The following is a 23,447-nucleotide window of genomic DNA, read 5'->3' on the forward strand; positions in this document are numbered from 1 at the left end:
AGTTCTCAACTTTTCCTTTACACCACTCTTTTTTGAATAAACCTTATCCTAAAAAGAACAGTTAGCTCCAAGTTATCCCTTATGGGCAAATTTTCCCAGATTTCCCTTTGTATTTCCTTCAAGATATTGAATACGTACATTTGCACATCTAATGCATTTAATGCATCAGTATTTGACAAGTTAAGTTGTTTTTATTACCCTTCTTGTTTTCTTATCTTTGCAGAACCACCAATATAAATCCCGGCACCCTGAACATCCATTTAGAAAAGTGGCTTGCAAAGCGTTATTAAAATAACTAACTTCATATCTTCTGAAGCCCCAAGGTCTGAAAACTTGAGTGTACCTTTCTCTCAATAATTTTTTTTCAAACAAGTTTGAATTTGTCTTGCAACCTAAGATGATACTCTGCTCCACTGGGCCATAACCAGAAGTGGATCTGATCTTAGTGCACCGCCAGTGACGGGTAATTCAAACTTAACTCATCAGTTATTCTGCTGAGTGTAGGATCTTCTTTTGGACTTGGCTCTATTTGTTAGGATGTAACCGACATGTTCTCGGCAAAAATTGTTGATCCAAGGTCACTTCTGATTTATTATGCTTAATATTTAATTGAATATAGTTAAAGGCACCTGAAGACAGAGTAGGAACATGAAACTCCTGCATTTAGATATCAGCTGGCTACTCCTTGTCAAACCAATAAACATTGCTAATCTACTTTTAACTGAGTAAAATTTGCTTTCTGCAGGATTGACCACACTGAGAAATACCACATCCCTGACACATCATTCAATCCATAAACATACTTGGTTTAACTTCAGTTTTTCTTATGTATACCCAGTTTCAATAGGCAGATTCAGTAAAGCTTCCCTTTGAAATATCTCCACTTCCAAAAATGCTGCTTTTGTAGCAATTGATTTACATTCCCAAGATTATGTTAAAGACCCAAGAAAATCTTCAGGCTCACGTTTCCTTCAGATTACTATCTGAATAGATATCAATTGCGAGAGGGGCATGTACAAAAGACTAGATGTCGTCGGACACCAGCAAGTGAAGGTAAGCATGCAAGTACAGCAAGCAGTAAAGAAATAGCATTAGAGTAAAGGAACAGACTTCTCTTGCTGCATTTATACGGGGGCTTTGGTGAGCTAACACTTGGTGCAGGATGTGTAGTTTTGTTCTCCTTGTCTAAGGAAGTATGTTCTGGCTATACAGGGAGTGAAGGTTTATCAAACTGATTCCTGGGATGGCAGGCCTGACATACAAGGGGCAACTGAATTAGTTTGGATTATTTGCTGAAGTTCATAAGAATTAAGACTGATTGCATGGAAATCTATAAAATTCTAACAGGACTCGAGAGGGTAGATGCAAGAGAGATCTTCCCCATGGAAGCAAAGTCCAGAAGCAGTTGAAGGTGAAAATTCTTTACATAAAGAATGGTGAGCTTGTGGAATTCACTACCACCGAAAGCAGTGGAAGCCAAAACATTGTATGATTTCATGAAGTGTTCACTGGGACAACACTACCATTATAGGGCAAGCCAAACACAGAACAGCCAGGGAATTCCTAGAGGCATGGCACTCATCCACAGACTCTATCAACAAACACATTGACCTGGACCCAATATACCGGCCACTACAGCGGACAGCTGGAACTGATAACCGGAAGCGGCAGAGACAGGCCACTATAAATGCTGGAGGAAACAGCACAGAAGCGCTTCACAGGAAGTTCCCAAGCACTGAGGATGTCACCTAGACAGGGGACAAAATGTTTGCAAGACAAATTCCTAGCTCGGCAAACAGAACCACAACAACGAGCACCTGAGCTACAAATCTTCTCCCAAATTTGAATTTCATGAAGGTGCTAGATTTAGCATTTGTGGCTAAAGGAATCAAAGAATATGCGAGAAAATCAAAAAAGCATGATCATAATAAATGGTAGAGCAAGCTCAAATGACTGAAAGACCAACTCCTGCTCCTATTTTCAACATTTCCTACTGCAGGAGAAAAGACTCTAATATTGTAAATAATTTTGTCAATCCGTAGACCTGACCCACTTGTCATCAACTTGTACAATTGGCTAACATTTGCATTTGCCTGCAAATAGCTCTGGTGGTTTTTCCTGCTGTCCCTTCATTGATAGCATTCCTCGATTCACTAGTCCCTTCTGGCACCTATGTTACTGTAGTGCCAACGTTTTCCTCTGGGACAAATAAACTCATCCTGTATTTCAGCATCACCTTGTCCATAATCATTCAGCCTTTTGTCTGCCAAAGTCACAACTGTCCAGACTTCAAAATGTATGCTGCCTCATCAATACCATCTATACATAATCAGTGTCAATTAAAAACCTCAAGGAATGCACCCTTAAAGTTTGATTGCCATTTGGAAAAGTAAGGCCTCAAAGGAGCCTTGCACATCCACTAAAGTTTTACCTGCACATCCACCAATATCATTTATTGTATCCGTTGCTCCTGATGCGGTCTCCACTACATTGGGGAGACTGTATGCTTCCTAGCAGAGTGCTTTAGGGAACATCTCTGGGACACCCACACCAATCAACCACACCGCCCTGTGGCCCAACATTTCAACTCCCCCTCCCACTCTGCCGAGGACATGCAGGTCCTGGACCTCCTCCACCGCTGCTCCCTCACCACACAACACCTGGAGGAAGAACGCCTCATCTTCCGCCTCGGAACACTTCAACCCCATGGCATCAATATTGATTTCACAAGTTTCCTCATTTCCCCTTCCCCCACCTCACCCCAGCTCCAATGTTTCAGCTCAGCACCATCCCCATGACCTATCTTCCTTTCCACCCTCCTCTCTGACCTATCACCTCCATCCCCACCCCATTCACCCTTTGTACTCTTTGCTACCTTCCCCCACCCTCCTATTTGACCTATCACCTCCATCCCCACCACCATTCACCTATTGTACTCTATGCTACTTTCTCCCCACCCCCCTCTCATTTATCTCTCCACTCTGCAGGCTCCCTGCCTCTATTCCTGATGAAGGGCTTTTGCCTGAAAGGTCGGTTTTCCTACTTCTCGGATGCTGCCTGACCTGCTGTGCTTTTCCAGCACCATTCTAATCTAGACTTTGGTTTCCAGCATCTGCAGTACTTGTTTTTACCATCTTGTAAAAGTAATCCTCGCAAACAGGGCTTTCAAATACTCAGAATATTTATAACACATGCCCAATTGCCCCATAGAAGGGGATACTGAGATGCCAACTTGAACCACTGCAGTTCTCAGATTGTAGGAACAGCCACAGTGATAGTCGGTAGGAAGTTCCAGGACTTTAACCAGCAACAGTGAAGGAATGGCAATTTTTTTTAAAAGTCAGGACGGTGAGTGGTTTGGGAGAGAATTTGCAGGTGGTCGTGTTCCCATGCATCTGCTTCTCTTGGCCGAGGTGACAGAGATCACAGGCTTGTAAGGTGCTGTCAAAGGAGCTGTGGAGAGTTAATGAAGTGCATCTTGTAAATGGTACATATACCTCCAAACCTGAAGCAAGTAGAACTCTCAAATTTGTTCACTTTACTCCTTACTATTTAAAGATTCTAAGTAATATTTTAATGAATCCGCTCCACACATAATCGGTATTCAATTGTCCAGCAAAGCCCAATCAAATGAATCAGTGTCTAGAATATTCATTATTGGGCTGAATGTTTGTCTTGTATCATTTTGAAAACCTGGTTATTCCATCAGGACAACACAATATACAATCATATTTTGAGTTGCATCTGAAACGACTGTTGACCATTCCCCAAGTGTTCCTGAGTTGATTCTTCTGTTATAGTTCCCAGCTCCTGCCATCTGTCACAGCTACCAAATATTTCTCTATCCTCACTGATTTTACTTATGCATTTTGTTTTGCCATGTTGATGCTTACATGCCCAAATCCTGATGGCTCTGAAATGCTGCTACATTTATGCAGTGAAAGCTGCTGAAATTAGTGTTTTCCAAGGCTTTTTTTTAAGGTTCTGATATCTGTTCCAAAAGAGAGTTTCTTTCTGAAAATCCACCTCAACCAATAAGTGAAAGGCAACTACTGAATTAGGAATCTCCAAATGGAATTTTCGCAATTTCGCACACAGTTCATTAAATTCCATTATTTACTCTTTGATACAATAACTATCCAGCTTTCTAAATTCCAGTCTGATCATGTGTTATATGCATCTAATAGATCATTTTTCTTTTAAGTTTTGTCGACAAATTGTAATAGTATTTTCAAACTTTCCTCCATCTCCAATTGTTGAGACTTTAGTTCCAAAAATACTTTGCACTGAACTCTGTCTCAAGCAAGAAGAAACATTGCCAAGGCCATGCTCTGATTCTTTTTTCTTGGTAAAGATGTAATCTGTGGTCAGATATTCATTTACGTTTTCCACTGGTCACAAGTTTTCGTGTGACAGAACATTAATGGGAGATCATATCCTAACATGCCACACATGTTTTTCGCCATTCTTTCCAAAGTTACTCCAATTGCAAATATTCTATCTGAAAGAATTTTATTTTTCAACGTTTACACAATCATTCTCTGCTACTGCTACAAAAAGGTTTGAAGATGGAAGGTGAAACAGAATCCAAGACACATAGCTATTCTTTGAAGCGAGAGTTTATTTACTTGCTCAGTCTTGGTCACCCAGCTATTCTTCATTTATGTTCAAAGACAATTAATACCGACCACCTTTCTCTCAATCATAATAGTCACATTAACAAAACCCTAATAATGTGGTTGACAAAATATCAGCAAGTAGGAGTGAACTGCTTAACATCAGGGTGCTCGAAAAAACGGTCCTCGAGGGTAGTAGTATCAGGATTACTCTTGGTGCTATGAGCTAGTGAGGGTAGGAATATAAGGATAGAGTAGATTAACGCACAGCTAATGAGCTGGTGCATGGGAGAAGGGTTCACATTTTGGATCATTGGAGTCTCTTCTGAGGTACAAGTAATCTGTACAAGAAGGATGAATTGCACCTAAATTGGAAGAGGACTAATATACTGGCAGGGAGATTTGCTAGAGCTGCTCGGGAGGATTTAAACTAGTAAGGTGAGGGGGTGGGACCCAGGGAGATACCGAGGAAAAAGATCAATCTGAGACTGGTACAGTCAGGAAAAGAAGCGAGTCAAACAGTCAGAGCAGGCAGGGGCAAAGCAGAGAACAGGGTAGGACTGATAAATTAAACTGCATTTATGTCAATGCAAGAGGCCTAACAGGGAAGGCAGAATAACTCAGGGCATGGTGAGGAACATGGGATTAGGATATCATAGCAATTACAAAAATGTGGCTCAGGGTTGGACAGGACTGGTTGCTTAATGTTTCAGAATACAAATGCTATAAGAAGGATAGAAAGGAGGGCAAGAGAAGGGGGGGAGTGGCGATTTTGATAAGGGATAGCATTGCAGCTGTACTGAGAGAGGATATTCCCTAAATACGTCCAGGGAATTTATTTGGGTGGAACTGAGAAATAGGAAAGAGATGATCACCTTATTGGGATTATAGATCCCCAAATGGTCAGCAGGAAATTGAGAAAAAAGTTTGTAAGGAGATTTCCGTTATCTGTAAGAATAGTTATGCTAGGGGATTTTAACTTTCCAAACATTGTGTTAAGGGTTTAGATGGAGAGGAATTTGTTAAGTGTGTACAAGAAACTTGACCTACTCTTGGGAAATAAGGCAGGGCAGATGACTGAGGTGTCAGGTGGGGAGCACTTTGGGGCCAGCGACCATAATTCAATTACTTTTAAAATAGTGATAGAAAACGATAGACCATACATATCTAAAAGTTGAAGTTCTAAATTGGAGAAAGTCTAATTTTGATGGTATTAGTCAAGAACTTTCAAAAGCAGATGTTCGCAGGTAAAGGGACTGCTGGAAAATGGGAAGCCTTCAAAAAGGAGATAGATGGTCCAGAGAAAGTATTTTCCTGTTACGGTGAAAGGTCTCCTTTTTTAAAGACTGAAATTTCCCCTCCCACATGGTTGAAGATGCCATCCAATGTATCTCAACCATGTCCCGCACGTCTGACCTCAAACCCCATCCCTCCAACTGCAACAAGTACAGAACCTCCCCCTCGGTCTTCACCTTCCACCCCACCAACCTCCTATACATCACATCATCCACCGACATTTCTGCCATCTCCAAACGGATCCCACCACCAGAGACATATTTCCCTTTCCGCAAAGGCTGTTCCCTCCACGACTACCTGGTCAGGTCCACAGCCCCTAACAAGCCATCCTCCCCTCCTGGCACCTTCCTCTGCCATCGCAGGAATTGCAAAACCGGTGCTCACACCTCTCCCCTCACCTCCATCCAAGGTCCCAAAGGAGCCTTCCACATCCATCAAAGTTTCACCAGCACTTCCACCATGTCATTTATTTTATCCGTTGCTCCTGACGTGGTCTCCTTTACACTGGGGAGCCTGGATGCCTTCTTGCAGAGTGCTTTAGAGAACATGTCCGAACACCGGCACCAATCAACCCCACCACCCCGTGGCCGAACATTTCAACTCCCCCTCCCACTCTGCCGAGGACATGTAGGTCCTGGGCCTCCTCCATCGCCGCTCCCTCACCACCCGATGCCTGGAGGAAGAATGCCTTATCTTCCACCTCAGGATCTACAACCCAGGACATCAATGTGGACTTCACCAGTTTTCTCATTTCCCCTCCACCCATCTTACCCCAGTTCCCACCTTCCAGCTCAGCACCATCCTCATGACCTGTCCCACCTGTCAATTTTCCTTCCCACCTATCCGCTGCACCCTCCTCTCCGACCTATCACCATTACCCCACCTCCATCCACCTATTGCACTCGCAGCTACCTTCCCCCAAGCCCCACCCCCCTCCCATTTATCTGTCCACTCCCGAAGCTCCCAGCCTGTTTCCTGATGAAGGGCTCCTGCCTGAAACATCAATTCTCCTGCTCCTCGGCTGCTGCCTGACCTGCTGTGCTTTTCCACAGTGAGCCTGTGGGTAGGTGTAGGGAATGTTGGATGATGAGAGAAATTGAGGTTTTGATTAATGGAAAGAAGGAAGCATATGTCAGGTATAGATCAAATGAATCTTGAGAAGAGTATAAAGGCAGTAGGAGGGCAAAAAGGGGACATGACATAGCTTTGGCAAATAGGGTTAAGGAGAATTGAAAGGGATTTTATAAATACATTAAGGACAAAAGGGTAACTAGGGAGAGAACACAGATCCTCAAAGATCAGCAAGGTACCTATGTGTGGAGCCACAGGAAATGGGGCGGGGGGATACTAAACGTGCATTTTACATCAGTGTTTACTGCGGAGAAGGACATGGAAGATATAGAATGTGGGAAATAGATGGAGACATCTTGAAAAATGACAATATTTCAGAGGAGGTGGTGCTAGATGTTTTGAAATTCAAAAAGCTGGATAAATCCCCAGGACCTGATCAGGTGTACCCTAAAACTCTGTGGGAAGCTACGGAAGTGATTGCTGGTACCCTTGATGAGATAGTTGTATCATCAATAGTCACAGATGAGGTGCTGGAAGACTGGAGGTTGGCTAATCCGGTACCACTATTTAAGAAGGGTGGTAAGAAAAAGCCAGGGATCTATAAATCACTGAGCCTGATGTCGGTGATGGGCAAGCTGTTGGAGGGAGTACTGAGAGACAGGATTTACATATATTTGGAAAGGCAAGGACTGATTAGGAATAGTTAACATGGCTTTGTGCATGGGAAATCTTGTCTCATATGAGTTTTTTGAAGAAGTAACAAAGAGGATTGATGACGGCAGAGTGGTGGATGTGATCTATAAGGACTTCAGCAAGGTGTTCGACAAGGTTCCTCATGGGAGATTGGATGGCAAGGTTAGATCTCATGGAATACAGGGAGAACTAGCCATTTGGATACAGAACTGGCTCGATGGTAGAAGACAAAGTATGGTGGTGGAGGGTTGTTTTTCAGACTGGAGGCCTGTGACCAGTGGAGTGCCACAAGGATTGGTGCTGGATCCTCTACTTTTTGTCATTTACATAAATGATTTGGATGTGACCATAAGAGGTATAGTTAGTAAGTTTGCAGATGGCACCAAAATTGGATGTGTAGTGGACAGTGAAGTAGGTTACCTCCGGTTACAATGGCATCTTGATGGGCCAATGGGCTGAGGAGTGGCAGACAGAGTTTAATTTAAATAAATGCGAAGGGCTCCATTTTGGAAAGCAAACCTTAGCAGGACTTATACACTTAATGGCAAGGTCCTAGGGAGTGTTGCTAAATAAAGAGACCTTGGCCTGCAGGTTCATAGTTCCTCAAAAGTACGGTCGCAGGTAGATAGGATAGTGAAGGCGGCGTTTGGTATGCTTTTTTCTATTGGTCAGAGTATTAAGTATAGGAGTTGGGAGGTCATGTTGCGGCTGTATAGGACATTGGTTAGGCCACTTTTGGTATATTACATGCAATTCTGATCTCCTTCCTGTCGGAAGGATGTGTAAAACTTGAAAATGTTCAGAAATGATTTACAAGAATGTTGCCAAGGTTAGAGGACTTGACTTATAGGGAGAGGCTGAATAGGCTGGGGCTGTTTTCTCTGAAGCATCAGAGACTGAGGGGTGACCTTATTGAGGTTTATGAGAACATGAGGGGCACGGATAGGATAAATAGGCAAAGTCTTTTCCCTGGGATGGGGGAGTCCAGAACTAGAGAGCAGAGGTTTTGGGTGAGAGGGGAAAGATAGAAAAGGGACTTAAGGGGCAACGTTTTCACAGAGAGGGTGGTGTGTCTATGGAATGAGCTGCCAGAAGAAGTGGTGGAGGCTGGTGCAATTACAGCATTTAAAATGCATCCTGATGGGTATATGAATAGGAATGATTGAGAGAGATATTGGCCACGTGCTGACAAATGGGGACTAGATTAGATGAGGATTTCTGGTCGCCATGGACAAGTTGGAATGAAGGGTCTGCTTCCGTGTGTACATCTCTATGATTCTATGACTCTATGACGGTTTAGAGTATGAAAGGATTTGAAACTAAGGATGAGAATGTTAATATCAAGGTAACTCACAGCCACAGTCAATGTAGGTCAGTGACCCAGGGATGATCAGTCAACAAGATTTAGTGTATAATAGGATATGGGCAGCAGAGCTTTTGTAAACTGAAATTTACTTTGTCCCTTCTGCTCACTGGGTACATAGTAGATGCTAAAAAGGTCATGTGAGGTATAATGAACAATGACATCTGTCATCTTTTTGACCACAGTATGAACATAAAATATAATTAATGATCATTTTACTAGTTGCTCCTCCCCAGTTTCTGTAGCAATTATTTGTTGTTACCCAACATAGTCACAATAGCCATCAAATTTTGAACAAACAAATGCAGGTGCACTTATTTTCCAGCAGTCTTAGTCTATTCCCTCCCAACTTCATAGAAGCTACAACAGCTTGCAACATTCCACCCGCCTTGACAAGTTAAATCTCAGGGTGCACAGAAAGCATATTCATCATTATTTCTTTAATCTAGGAATCTCTTTCATGTTCTGCTTATTGAAACAGCTGAACTCATTTCAATTACAGAGAAATCATCATTGAAGGCAGTGCAAGATTAGGAAGCATCCAAGTTAATCGGTGGATTAAAATATGCAAGTTACCCTGAAAGGGGTTTGAAAAAAATCTGATGTTAAATCACTATTTGCAAGTCAATATGAGGAAACCCTGAACTGTCACCAGCAATGCTTTACTATAACTCTGAAATATCATTAAAAAAAAGGCACCACACATGCAGAAATATCTGTATAATGGGTTATAAGTTAGTTATTTAGGTAGCTTTTGAAATAATAAAAAGCGTATTAGAACCTGCAACTCAGACAGAGACAAGCTATTCATTTAATATATGTTAACCAACTAAATCAATTTCAATTGTCCATCTGGCACTTCCAGGGATTGGTGACAATGTTCTTACTTCATCAAATTTGTGGCTCACATGTAAACTGCTTAGGGACAGCCATTATTAATTTATCTGCATCACAGAGGAGGTTTATGCCAGAGGCTCAGATGTTTAATAAGCACTACAGGAAAAAAAATACCATTTCACTGTTTCACACATTGAAATAATATGTATTACAGCACAATAATCTCAGATATAAGTAAAAAAAGCACTTACAGTTTTGAAAAGGTGATTAAAAAGTAGAAATTTGATGTTAGATTTGCCACAAACTGTCAAACCTTTATATCATGCATTGACATCACTTTGACATACTACCTTGTGAGTTATTATAAAATGTAATTAAGGCTTGGTGGGTAAGCTTCAAAGTTAAAGTTGGCTTATATTCCATTCCACGTTTCGATACATCTGAAGCAATATTACATGAAGTCTATCAAGTTTGTTTAAAATGTATTATTATCATTGCTCATCAATCTTACCTTGAAACCGATCCTAATGTTGAAAGAAAAACATTTTATTAACAACCAGCAACAATCCCTTATTAACTGCACATTCTGTATCTGGTGTTTTTCATCAAAACTTAAAAACCTTAATTGCCTTATGTTTGTAACAGATACATTCCAGCTGACGAGAATACTCAAGCCATGCTTTATTAAAATAAATTTGACACGAATTGTGTTTCTGTTTAAAGCATACTTTGGACATCACAGTGTTTCAAAGCAGATACATAGTTGACAACTGAAAAGAGAACAAATTTAAACAGCACAATTAGTATTTTCGCATACTGTTTACTCTGTTCCATTTCTGTTTGCATTTTAAAAAATAAATTGGGCATGCATTTAGGTTTCACATCTAATATCTCTGAATGCTCACCTGCCAAACCAAGTGGTCCTTAATGACAGATGTGGTTGATAGACAGACGCTGAGCACTATAGTATGGGAGGATGATGTCAGCACACTGGCAACAACAGCATCCCGCATACGAAAGGGTAGCATGGTGTAAACCACAAAGATAATGAATAAGAAGAAGGATACCTGGAAAGAAAATAATATTTCTTTGTATTGGTGAAAAAATGGAACAAAACATAAGTCATTCCTAACTTAGGGCTTAAATATATCACTCACAAAAACAGTTATTTGCTATGAAAATGTGATTGGAAATCCCAGTGCTCCAATCTCTGCAGCTCATTAGATGCAAAGACCCTGGACCACGTCAATGCTTAGCATGAAATCTGCAATTTTATACCATCAGGGAGTATGCACATAGTGGCAAAATTAATAACATTTTCTATTATTTTTTCTCAGGTTTCAAAGATTCAGTAGTATTTACTTTTCTCAACTACCAGCAAGTGAGAACTTTCAATGTTCTAGATAGTTACATACTATCATAAATATTGCTCTGGAGTATTGCTGAAAAAAAAAAGATGCATTTGTTGAAACATGTCACCTTGCACTCATCTGGACAATTCACAAGAGTACCAACATAATGAGGGGAAAATATGTTTATACTCTATGAGAAGAATATGTTTTGTGGTTGGCTAATAGATGCTGGTTGATAGAGGCATGACTTTGGAGAATGAATCAGTTATAGAATAAGTGATAATAACTGCCAAAATTTTTTTTTTAAATCAGGAAGGTTGATTCTGTTTGTTCAAGGCACTGCCCTGAGGAATGAACCAGAAAATGGCTGCCACCAATTTTATTCAATTGAAACAGGCACAGTATGTGTACATGTTCCTTCTGTTTGGAAACAGGATCCTGTGTATTAATATATGGACTTTCCAATATGCATCATATGAACAGCCTGTCTGATAATCTTAAATTGGTGGTCAGTGTAATTCTCAACATACTCAGGATTACTTAGCCAATATTGCTCAAACACAAATTCACCTCAAATGTTGATCACCGGGCCTAGAGTTTGGCAAACGTGAGCAGGTTGGGTACAGTCAGTATCTTGTTTGTTGTGAACAGCTCAAGAGACATGCAGTTGAGTATGATCTGCCATATGATTGACATTATCAAAGCAGACTTGTGTGTAACATTCATTCCCTATTCTCATCTTCACACACCTAGCACTGTTTCAAGTTGTTTCAGATTACACACAATATTAACTCGTCAACAACTACATGATTCATGAACACTCACTTACACATTTCCCTCTTGCTTAGAGAACAAGGTGGCGTATACCCTGAGGTCAACTAAATGGCAGGTACCAGCGTAGCTGTGTACTTCACATTCATTGAAAAACCAGTGGTTTTCATTAGTGATGAAGAGACATTGTCAACTGATCTCACACTAACAGCCAACAGTTCAAATATCAACACTGCATATAGTTTCTAGAGTTGCTTTGAGATGTAAACTGCAGGTTATGAGTCATGCATTGCACAGAATTGACAACAGTGCAGCGAGTAATGTGATAGTCCATCTACCACTATGGACAGGTTAGAATCTGCTATGGACAGCCAGGCCCAGCAGCTTCAGGGTCTGCTGGTGAGGTGCTTATACCTGCACTCCCTCACTCCAGCCATTAGTCCCCAGGCGGATGTGGTCAAATGGGCAATGGGGGGGGGGAAGGTGAATTTTGACCTAGGGCTCGGTTTCTCCTCCGCATTAGGAGACAGGGTAGATTCAGGAGTCACTCAGTAAACACAGAAATATACATAGACCCCCCCCCCCACCTTGGCGGTTTTCACTCAGTACATTGCAAACATGGCCAGGCCTCCACTTCCACTTTGCCTGCCCTCCTCTGAAACTTGGATGTTCAGGCAAAAAGAATCTCCGCATGCCTGAACCACCCTGACACAAGTGGTCCCAGGGTCTTCTAACCAAACATTCAGAGCCAATGGACTCCATTGCCAAACAGTGGGTCCCTCCATGCCAGCTTTGAAATGCGGCATAGTGAGAGGAAGAAGAGGAGGAAAACTTACCGTGGGCACTTTTGTGCAGGATGACAATGCCTGGTACGTAAGTCTTCACTTATGGATATGTATTTGCGTTTTAACTTACACGAGGTTGTCAGTGTCTGCATAAGCCCTAAACATATTGTTATATCAGTCAGTATCACTTTGCGATCGCAGATGAGGCTCAAAGAATGAAAATCTGTGCAGAAAGCCTACTGCACTATCTTGACATGGAAGACTGATGCTTCTGTACATGCTGATACCATTGGCCCGCCTGTTTAGCATCCCTTCTTTTCCATTTCCTCTTTGTATCAAGGTGTACCTGTCAATGGGTTGTACAGCAGTGGCTGTGCCAGGCAAGTGCTACACACACAGGGAATCAATGCTGAAGGATGTCTAAGAAGTAGGCATCCTGTGTGCCTGTGTGTTGTATATTGCTTATAATTAAATACAATGTTTCTTCTCTTTAAAAGCCCTATGATTGGTGGTGGCAGTTCACTTACCAGCCCACTCAGAGGGTGGCTGTTCACTTACCAGCCCACTCAGAGGGTGGCAGTTCACTTACCAGCCCGCTCAGAGGGTGGTTGTAGCCATTTTCTTCCTCACTGAGCACCTTCAATTCCAAAAATGATGAAAAGTGACAATGTTTCTCTGCCAGTGACTTCTTGCCTCAATCTAAGTGTGTCAGTGAGCCCCAAACATCCATGTCCCTTTCCTAATAGCTCATTCTGCTAACCCCACAGGCTACATTCTTATACAATTCCTCACACATGCTGACACTTGCCCACCTTTCCCACTCAGTGCCTGACATATAAGTGACCATACAAGGTCCATCCCTATGGTCTCCATGCCTAGTTTTCCTGATATCTAGTTTGTTTTGAGAGTTTTAAAGACAAGAGTCTGAATATTAATGGAAGGAGATGGTCCATTAACAAGGCATTTCACAAGCATTAATCCCTGCCAACTGACAACTCGTTGCTGCCGAGCATCTTGCCACTTTGCTTATGAAAAGCATTAAAACAAGGGCAAAATGATCTCAACATTAATAGAGATCTCTTGGACCTTTCATCCAATTCAGCCACACATTTTTTCCAGAGCCCACATTGCCCAGACCACTATATGATTTCATCCATAGTGATGATTTTAACTATATAGATTGGTGTGTTCTGACTGATTTAAATTTAGTCCTATATATTTAGGAAGGTAGGTTTTTGCCTAATTTCTTCCAAGAAGTCATGTTACACTAGCGCATACCTTCGATTATGGTGCATGCTTCTGATCTACATACTGATTGAAAAATAATGACCCACAAACAATTGTTTCTCGTTGCAACAGGAAGATAGAAAGGGTATAAATACAGATTTAAGAAAAAGAACCTTAACCATTAACTTTCTGCTGCCTCTCTATTAATCTCCATTCTTTATTAAATTATGTTTTTACACTGTTTCCTTCTTTTTATTATTAAAGTTGTTTTAGTTGTATTATCATGTTGTATTATCCTTTCTCTGTTACCTTTAAGTACATATAAGCACCAACACATAATATAATTTTCTTTAATAAATTAATGTAACTACTTTTCAAGAAAACTTTGAATGATGCTTGTTGTAAAATTTAGAATAGAAGACAAATTAATATTTCTTTAAAAAATGGAAGTAATTATGTACATGAAAATCACACTAGCAGCTGTCAGGGCTTAGACTGGACTCCTTTGTGCAGGATTTGGGAGACAGTAGCCACAGACTGGGAAAAGAGAAATTTATGAAATTAACCAATAATCATGCCAGGAGTGTACAAAGATAAGAATTATTTTGACTAATCCCTTTTATTCAAACAAATGTTGAACATGTTTCCAACATTTATTTGTGCTAATACCAATAACTCTTTTAAGGCAGTCAAATGCTATCAAAGTAATGAGATGGAGAAATTCAGAAATATGATGTTAGGTGACAAACTATTATAATCAATGATCCACAAAGTAACTGGAATTTTAAGTGATTCAAAGAAAAAGGGTAAGATGGGGCTGGAAACAAATTGCAATGACAATTGCAATTAGTCCACAAATTGCTGAAATCTTGCAGCGGCCTACCACGTAACAATTGATGGATGCAGAGACCAACTGCTGAGCAGCTGATTCTGTGCTATGTGTAACTTCCATCTTTAAAGGGTTGCCAGTATTGGTTCACAACCAAATGCATCATTCACTCAAGCTAGCGATCCAATAAAGAACTGCTTCACTCCAGCTACTCTACCCATCAATAACTCCAGCCACCAATGCAGTTCTGTCACTGGAGGCGGCCAAGAGGTCAGACAGGCAGGTTGAATGAGAACCTGATGGCAAAAGATGCTCACTAAGCTTTGTGGTTCAGTGATGATTCCCTGGGTGCTCTTTTCTTGGCTAATCTAAAATTGGCAATAGGTTCTCTTCACCAGAAACAGAAGGATGAGATTTCCCTACCTAACCATGTAAGGCTGCATGGAGATCACATTGGAGAACAGCAGCCATGTGGTTGCCTGGAAACTTTGGTTGTAGAGTCTAAAGCACTTCAAAGATCTTCTCTATTTTTACCACACTGAGTACCCTGCACAATGTGGATGCTGTTTGTTATGTCTTTGCTGTTGTGATGATATACCAAGGTCCTCAGAACATCCATTCTCCCATAGAGTCACAGAGATGTACTGGATGGAAACAGACCCTTCGGTTTGTCGACCAGATATCCCAACCTAATCTAGTCCCACCTGCCAGTACCCGACCCATATCCCTCCAAACCCTTCCTATTCATATACCCATCCAAATGCCTCTTAAATGTTGCAATTGTACCAGCCTCCACCACTTCCTCTGGCAGCTCATTCCATACATGTACCACCCTGTGTGTGAAAAAGTTGCCCCATATGTCTCTTTTATATTTTTCCCCTCTCACCCTAAACCTATGCCCTCTAGTTCTGGACTCCCCCACCCCAGGGAAAAGACTGTGTCTATTTATCCTAACCATGCCCCTCATAATTTTATAAACCTCTATAAGGTCACCACTCAGACTCCGACGCTCCAGGGAAAACAGCCCCAGCCTGTTCAGCCTCTCCCTATAGCTCAGATCCTCCAACCCTGGCAACATCCTTGTAAATCTTTTCTGAGCCCTTTCAAGTTTCATAACATCTTTCCGATAGGAAGGAGACCAGAATTGCATGCAATATACCAACAGTAGCCTAACCAATATCCTGTATAGCTGCAACATGACCTCCCAACTCCTGTACTCAATACTCTGACCAATAAAGGCAAGCATACCAAACACCTTCTTCACTAACCTATCTACCTGCGACTCCACTTTCAAGGAGCTATGAACCTGCACTCCAAGGTCTCTTTGTTCAGTAACACTCCCCAAGACCTTACCATTAAGTGTCTAAGTCCTGTTAAGATCTGCTTTCCCAAAATGCAGCACCTCACATTTATCTGAATTAAACTCCATCTGCCACTTCTCAGCCCATTAGCTCATCTGGTCAAGATGTCTTTGTAATCTGAGGTAACCGTCTTCACTATCCACTACATCTCTAATTTTGGTGTCATTGCAAACTTACTAACTGTACCTCTTATGCTCGCATCCAAATCATTTATGTAAGTGACAAAAAGTAGAGGACCCAGCACCAATCCTTGTGGCACTCCACTGGTCACAGGCCTCCAGTATGAAAAACAACCCTTCACCACCACCCTCTGTCTTCTACCTTTGACCAGTTTCTGTACCCAGATGGGGCAGCATGGCGGCTCAGTGGTTAGCACTGCTGCCTCACAGCACCAGGGTCCCAGGTTCAATTCCAGCCTCGGGTGACTGTTTGTGTGGAGTTTGCACATTCTGCCCGTGTGTGTGTGGGTTTCCTCCCACAGTCCAAAGATGTGCAGGTCAGGTGAATTGGCTATGCTAAATTGCTCATAGTGTTAGGTGCATCATTCAGAATGAAATGGGTCTGGGTGGGTTACTCTTCGGAGGGTCATTGTGGACGTGTTGGGCCGAAGAGCCTGTTTGCACACTGTAGGGTATCTAGGCTAGTTCTCCCTGTATTACATGAGATCTAACCTTGCTAACCAGTCTCCCATGGGGAATCTTGAACGATACTGAGGTGTCTTCTTTCATACAGAATGGAATCATGTATATTGGTCATCTTTTGACTCAGTACTCCCTAGGCTCGACAGATTCTTTGTAGATTTCAATGCATCTCTGCTTTCATTCAGTCACTGAGTTGTTGCGAGTAGAAGGCCGGTTGGCTCAGTTGGCCAAGGCCGCCATACATGTTGACCAGGAAGGAATTCAATGATTCTGAAAGACCTGCCCAGTGCCATTTGCCCTATAGGCAAAAGTAGAGGCAGAAATGATAAGACTGGAAAGTGAAGGAATCATCAAACCAGTCCAGTTTGCAGCATGGGCAGCACCAGTAGTACTGATTGTGAAACCTAACAGGTTGGTTCACCTTTGTGGATTTTAAATGAAAAGTGAACCACTTTTTGCAGTTGGATAAATACCCAATCCCTCACCCAGAGCATTTATACACAAAGCTAGCAGGGGACCTGTCTTTCACCAAGCTGGACATGAGCCATGTGTACGTGCAATTGCAGTTAGCTGAGGATTCCTATAAGAACACTCCAATTAATACCCTTAAAAGGTTTCTACCAATATATGAGACTTGGGGTATCATCAGCATGTGCAATTTTTCAGTGGACAATGGAGAATGTTATACCAAGGTTGTCATTTATCTAGATGACATGCTAATAAGAACGAAGACCAATAAGGAGCACTTACATAACTTGGACATCAGCCTTAGATGTTTTTCTTAAGCAGGTATACACCTAAGAAGGGAAAAATGTATGTAGCAGGCACCCCAACTGATCTACTTGGGCTACAGCATTGGCAAGACCAGGTTACAAGGTTTAGAAGATAAAATGAGGGCACAATAGGTGACATAGCCACACCCCACCCACCACCACCACCACTGTGTCTGTACCGGAACTTAGGTCTTTCTTTGGGCTCGTCAATTATGAAGGTTCATACATAACCTGGCCTCTATCCAGGTGCCTTTGCATCAACTCTTAAAAAAGGTCAGCCTTAGAAATGGTCGCATAGCCAAGCCAAAGTTTTCAGGGAAGTGAAGAAACAGTTGGCACACTACGATCCCAAATGAGACTTTGTATTGACATGTGATGTCTCCCCATATGGCACGGGTAATATTTGTTCAAGGGTGACCCAATGGAGAGGAATGCCCAATAGCAAATGCATCTAGGACTGTGGCTAACGCAGAGCATAAATGCATCCACATCAAGAAGAAAGGTTTGACAGTCATATTTGAAGCCCCAATTTCCACCAAAGGTTTATGGATAAATTTGAAATAATAATGAACCATAAATCCTTGCTAGGTCTAATTAAAGAGGGAATACCATCCAGGAGGCCAAGTAGCAAATGCAGATGCGTTGAGCCCCCTCTCGCTGGCAGATATCCCACTGGTTGCGCTGCCAATGAAAGAGTCTGTAATACTTTTAAATTTTCGAGATATATTGTCAGCTCTGACTGGAATTATCAGACTTTGAATGCAGAAAGATCTGGCTCTGGCAAAACTGAAAACAGCTGAGGGTGATGGGGGAAAACAAACAGCTGCAGCAAACAGAACAGAAACCCTTTTGCACTCAAAGACCAAATCACAGTAGAGGTTGGCATATTATTATGAGGAGTAAGAATGATTTTCCCTAAAAAGGTCACCACTAGACACTTAGAGTCCACCAGTGTCATCCAGGCATTTCCAAAATGAAGATGTTGGCGAGAGGTTACAGCTGGTAGACAAGATTGAACGCTGACATAGCTACATTGGTGGGGCAATGCCTAAAGTGCTAACATGGACAAAAATTACCACCAGTAGCTCTCCCAAAATTGGTGGGAATGGTTGAGTAAATCCTGGACTTGGTCACATGACAACTACACAAATCCTTTAATGAGCTCAATGTCTTTAGTCATTGTGATGGGGCAGCACAGTGGCTCAGTGGTTAGCACTGCTGCCTCACAGCACCAGGAATCCGGGTTCGATTCCCGCTTTGGGCAACTGACTCTGTGGAGTTTGTACATTCTCCCTGTGTCTGCGTGGGTTTCCTCCCACAATCCAAAAATGTGCAGGTTAGGTGAATTGGCCAAGCTAAATTGCTCATAGTGTTAGGTGCATCAGTCAGGGATAAATATAGGGTAGGGGAATGGGTCTGGGTGGGTTACTCTTCGGAGGGGTGGTGTGGACTTGCTGGACTTGTTCCATACTGTCGGGGATCTAATCTGATCTAATCTAAAGTGGTTGATGTGTATATAGTTCATTCATCAAATAAGGGGACAATGTTAGAATAAAAAACTGAGCATACCTTTTGCAATACACAGACATCTGGCAGTGTTGTTGACAGGTAATGGCCATCATTTACCAGCAGGGAATTTGAGTATTTCCTAAAGTCAAATGGCATTGTAAATGTAAGGAAAGCTGCTTACCATCAATCACCCAATCGTCTGGTAGAAACTGCAGTCCAAACTTTGAAGGCAGGATTAAAGAAACAGGCAACAAATTTCCTAGATACCAAACTATCCTGGTTCCTACTTGATTATAGCACCACACCTCATGCAACTACAGGAAAAGATCTAACAGAGTTGCTGTTGAAGAGAAGATTCCACACCAGGTTAGATCTGACGTTCCTGGACCTGGATTGAGAGTGAAATAACATCAGGGATGCCAATGCCAGACACAAGACTCTCCTAAGCGAGAGAGATAGTTTGCTTCAGGGTACAAAGTTTGGTGTAGAAACCACACGAATAGCCCCGAATGGATAAGAGGCATGGTTGGTGAGGTCAGGTCCAGTGACTGATAAAGTTCGGGTAGGTGCGACAGTCCTGAACAAGCATGGAAAGGTGTGAACGTGCAAATAGGGCGAGATCAAAACATGCCCGGCTCCTTAGAATAGTCAGTAGGGCTGCCCGAACCCATAGGTTCTCCTTCTTCATCAAGTGTTGAAGAGACCTCTGAGTCTATGATGGACACTGCTTTTGCCGCCTGAAGACAATTAATTTCTTCTAATACGCTCAGGGCATGAGACGAGCTTCTGTGCATTGCACGTTGGCCATTTCTGAGGCAGAGTTGAAGGAACCTGATGTGCTGAAGTGTCCCAGGTGGAGCTACATAAAAAAGAACTGGCTTATGTCCTCTGACTCAGATGGGGAGGGATATAATCATTGTCACGTGGCCCTTGTAGAATAAGAGTTCCCTGATTAGACAAGACTAACAGCCTCAATAGGGAGTCCTGGCTGGTAAATGATTGGATTCCAGAATCTATAGTCTCTTTGTCTCTGACAAATAAAAACACAAGTGTCAGACACCTGACGCTCTGAGGAAGCTAGATCAGTGCCAAGGACTTCCCATGTGTAAATAAAGGGTGACTTGGTGATGGGATTCTGGGCTCTGTGGATTTTTCTCAGTCACCGTGAAGGATTCACCTTCTCAATCACTCCCCTTGTCTGAGGCATGATGACTCTCAGATTAAACTACTGCCAGTCTCTCTTTCTAATGACACTGCAGCCTATGGCCTGGTCAAGTAAGACAATGGTGACAATTTGGGTGTGGCGTGTGTTTGTTTCAGATCTCCAATACTTATAGTTCTTTGTTTCACTTCATAGAATTAGTTCTTGCCATGTGAGAAATAAACAAGGGGGAAGTGAGAGACTGTGTCTGTGTGTGTATGTGTGTGTGGGGGGGGGGGGGGGGGGGGGGGAAGAGGTGGGAAGGGGTTGTGTGGTGGTGGCGGTGACAACAGAGAATGCAAGAAAAATGGAGGGCAGTCAGTTTCTGAAGTTATTGAATTCAATGGTGACACTTGAAGGGTTGATAAAACGTGGCATTGAAAAAAGCAGAGCGGATCAGACAGCAACCTAGGAGCAAGAGAGTCAACATTTCGGGCATAACCCTTCTTCAGGATTATGTGGAAAGTCAGGTGTTGTTTCTCAAACTTGCATTCTACTTCAATGGAATACTGCAGTAGGCCCAGGACAGATAAGTTTGCATTAGATTAGGTTAGATTCCCTACAGTATGGAACAGGCCCTTTAGCGAAACAAGTCCACACCGACCCTCCGAAAGGTAACCCACCCAGACCCATTCCCCTACCCTATATTTAACCCTGACTAATGCATCTAACACAATGGCAATTTAGCATGGCCAATTCACTTGACATGCACATCTTTAGGAGGAAACCAGAGCACCTGGAGGAAACAGACACAGGGAGAATGTGCAAACTCCAATCAGACCATCACCCAAGGCTGGAGTCGAACCCTGGTGCTAACCACTGAGCCACCATGCCGCCCCTAGAGTAAGGTGATTTATTGAACTGGCAAGCAATTGGGAAATTGGGCTTCAATTACTCTGGGATTCTTTTTAGTTCTAATAAAGAGTCAGACCAGACTTGAACATTAACTCTGTTCTTTTCTCCATTGATGCTGCCAGTTCTGTGAAGTTACTCCTACATTCTCTCTGATTTGGAGGAGATACTTTTTCAGCCAACACTCCCTGATCTTTTACAAGAAAAAAATCACTTCCAAATGATCGATCTGCTTTCTTTCATGGACCTAACAATCTCTTTAGGTTTCTTTCAGTCTTATTCCAGTCTTTTCGTGACACAGCTTAGGAATGACTGCAGATGCTGGAAACCAGATTCTGGATTAGTGGTGCTGGAAGAGCACAGGTGTTCAGGCAGCATCCGAGGAGCAGTAAAATCGACGTTTCGGGCAAAAGCCCTCTGGCCTATTTGGCCTAATTGCTGGGATAATTTTCATAGCTGGTTTTCCCAGACATCAATAACAGTTGGTTGGAGCAGTTGATGCACACTCTTCTTGCCATGTGGTTTTTATGACTAATGATCTGAGTCTGTGGTTTTAGGGCTATAGTTCTCCATCACTCCAAATCACCAATTGTTATTACTTCCTGAACTCAACTTGCCTACTCTGTTGATGTGCCTTTGTTAATGTTAGGTCATCTTTCTACTACAAGTGGGTAGAAAATACTTCATCTTAGACTTCCAACAGCAATTCTGCTTCTGGTTATTTCTTCTTTAAGTTGCAAATCTGTATAAATCATTGACATAAGTAATGATATTCACTGTTTGTTGCTGTTATAATTATTACTTTTAGCCAACTCTGGTGGATTGACTTTTCTTATTATTATGAAGTCTAAAGACACACGTTGGACAGATCAAGTAAGGATGGCAGATTTCCTTCCCTAAGGAACCTGCGTGAACAAGATTTGTTTTAATGAGAATAATTTCATAGTCATCATTAGACCAAGCCTTTGATCCAAAATGCATTAATAGAATTCAAATGTGATTTCAACCCGCATTCCACAGCATTAACCTGTCTCTGGATTACTAGTCCAGTGACAATATCACTATGCCTTGCATCCCCTATATAATGTATTTCAAAATTTCACCGTAACTATTTTTAGGTACCTTTCTTTCAAAAGCCTGTGCCACTCCCATTTGATTTACTACCTACCATTGGTAATATGAGTTTAGATATTTACTACCTAGTATTGGTAATATGAGTTTAGATATTGCTAAAAAGAGGTACAAAGCTGAAGGTTTTTTTTGTCTTGCAGTCACCTTGATTGGAATGCAAAAAACAAACTCAAACTTTGAAAGAGAACATCAATTTGTCCACCATGAGAAGAGGGTACTAACTGGTCGGACCTTAGATAGCATAAAAGTGCAGCTGCATCTGCTCAGTATAAAACTTAGCCAACAAATTAACTCAAGACTAGAAAGGTGGAATCTGATTGGTCAGGACTCTCATAAAGAACACAACAGAGATTAGCAATCTCTATATCCCACTTTTTAATTTCAAAAACGAGCAAATTCCTTTTGCCTAAATAGATCAATGTCCTGCATATAATTAGGCGTAGCTTCCAACGTACTGCAAGATTGACTGAATCTTAAATTGGTTTCTAGTATAATTCACAGCACAGTCGAGCTTATTTAACAGAATCACATCTTGTGCCAAATGCTGTGTTTGGAATTCTACAAGCACAGGCTGGCCTAGACAGTGATTGGTGCTTGCTGTTTGATGTAATCGATTAGTCATTGAGATATATGGCCCATATATCTGGCATTACATTGACAGTGAAACTTGTATATCATGTTAATCATCTGCTTGGTAGGCAGAACATCTTTTTGGCTGACGGCAATATCTATTATTAGACAATATGACAAGTGTATTTACTACAAAGTGATAGCTTGAGACAACTAGCTTCACCTGTTGATCAAAATTTTGAGAAACCTTCTTCCGGGGAAATCTGAGATAGGCTGGGCACACTTCAGTGGCAAACATAGTGGCAGAGGGACTTTCAGGAGTTTTGGCAATGTACGGTGTTGACTTGATCAAAGTCGGAGAAAGTGAGGACTGCAGATGCTGGAAATCAGAGCTGAAAATGTGTCGCTGGAAAAGCGCAGCAGGTCAGGGAGCACCAAGGAGCAGGAGAATCGACGTTTCGGGCATGAGCCCTTCTTCAGGCATGAGCCATTGATCAGAGTAGCCATCATCAGAACAGAATCATAGAATCCTTACAGCGTGAAAACAGGCCATTTGGCCCAAACAGGTC

At 42.0% G+C, this 23,447-nt stretch overlaps 1 protein-coding gene across 6 annotated transcripts in view; it reads right to left on the minus strand.

Moving 5' to 3' along the window:
* Positions 1 to 23,447, minus strand: part of adcy2b (adenylate cyclase 2b (brain)) — a 617,126-nt gene that overhangs the window by 321,140 nt on the left and 272,539 nt on the right. For all 6 annotated transcript variants that reach the window (XM_072575141.1, XM_072575137.1, XM_072575136.1 and 3 more), the window contains exon 4: positions 10,782 to 10,943. In XM_072575141.1, coding sequence (XP_072431242.1) covers positions 10,782 to 10,943 — 162 coding nt within the window. The remainder of the gene's footprint in view (positions 1 to 10,781; positions 10,944 to 23,447) is intronic.

Source organism: Chiloscyllium punctatum, chromosome 8 (assembly GCF_047496795.1).
Source record: "Chiloscyllium punctatum isolate Juve2018m chromosome 8, sChiPun1.3, whole genome shotgun sequence".
In the NCBI taxonomy this organism is placed as follows: Eukaryota; Metazoa; Chordata; class Chondrichthyes; order Orectolobiformes; family Hemiscylliidae; genus Chiloscyllium; species Chiloscyllium punctatum.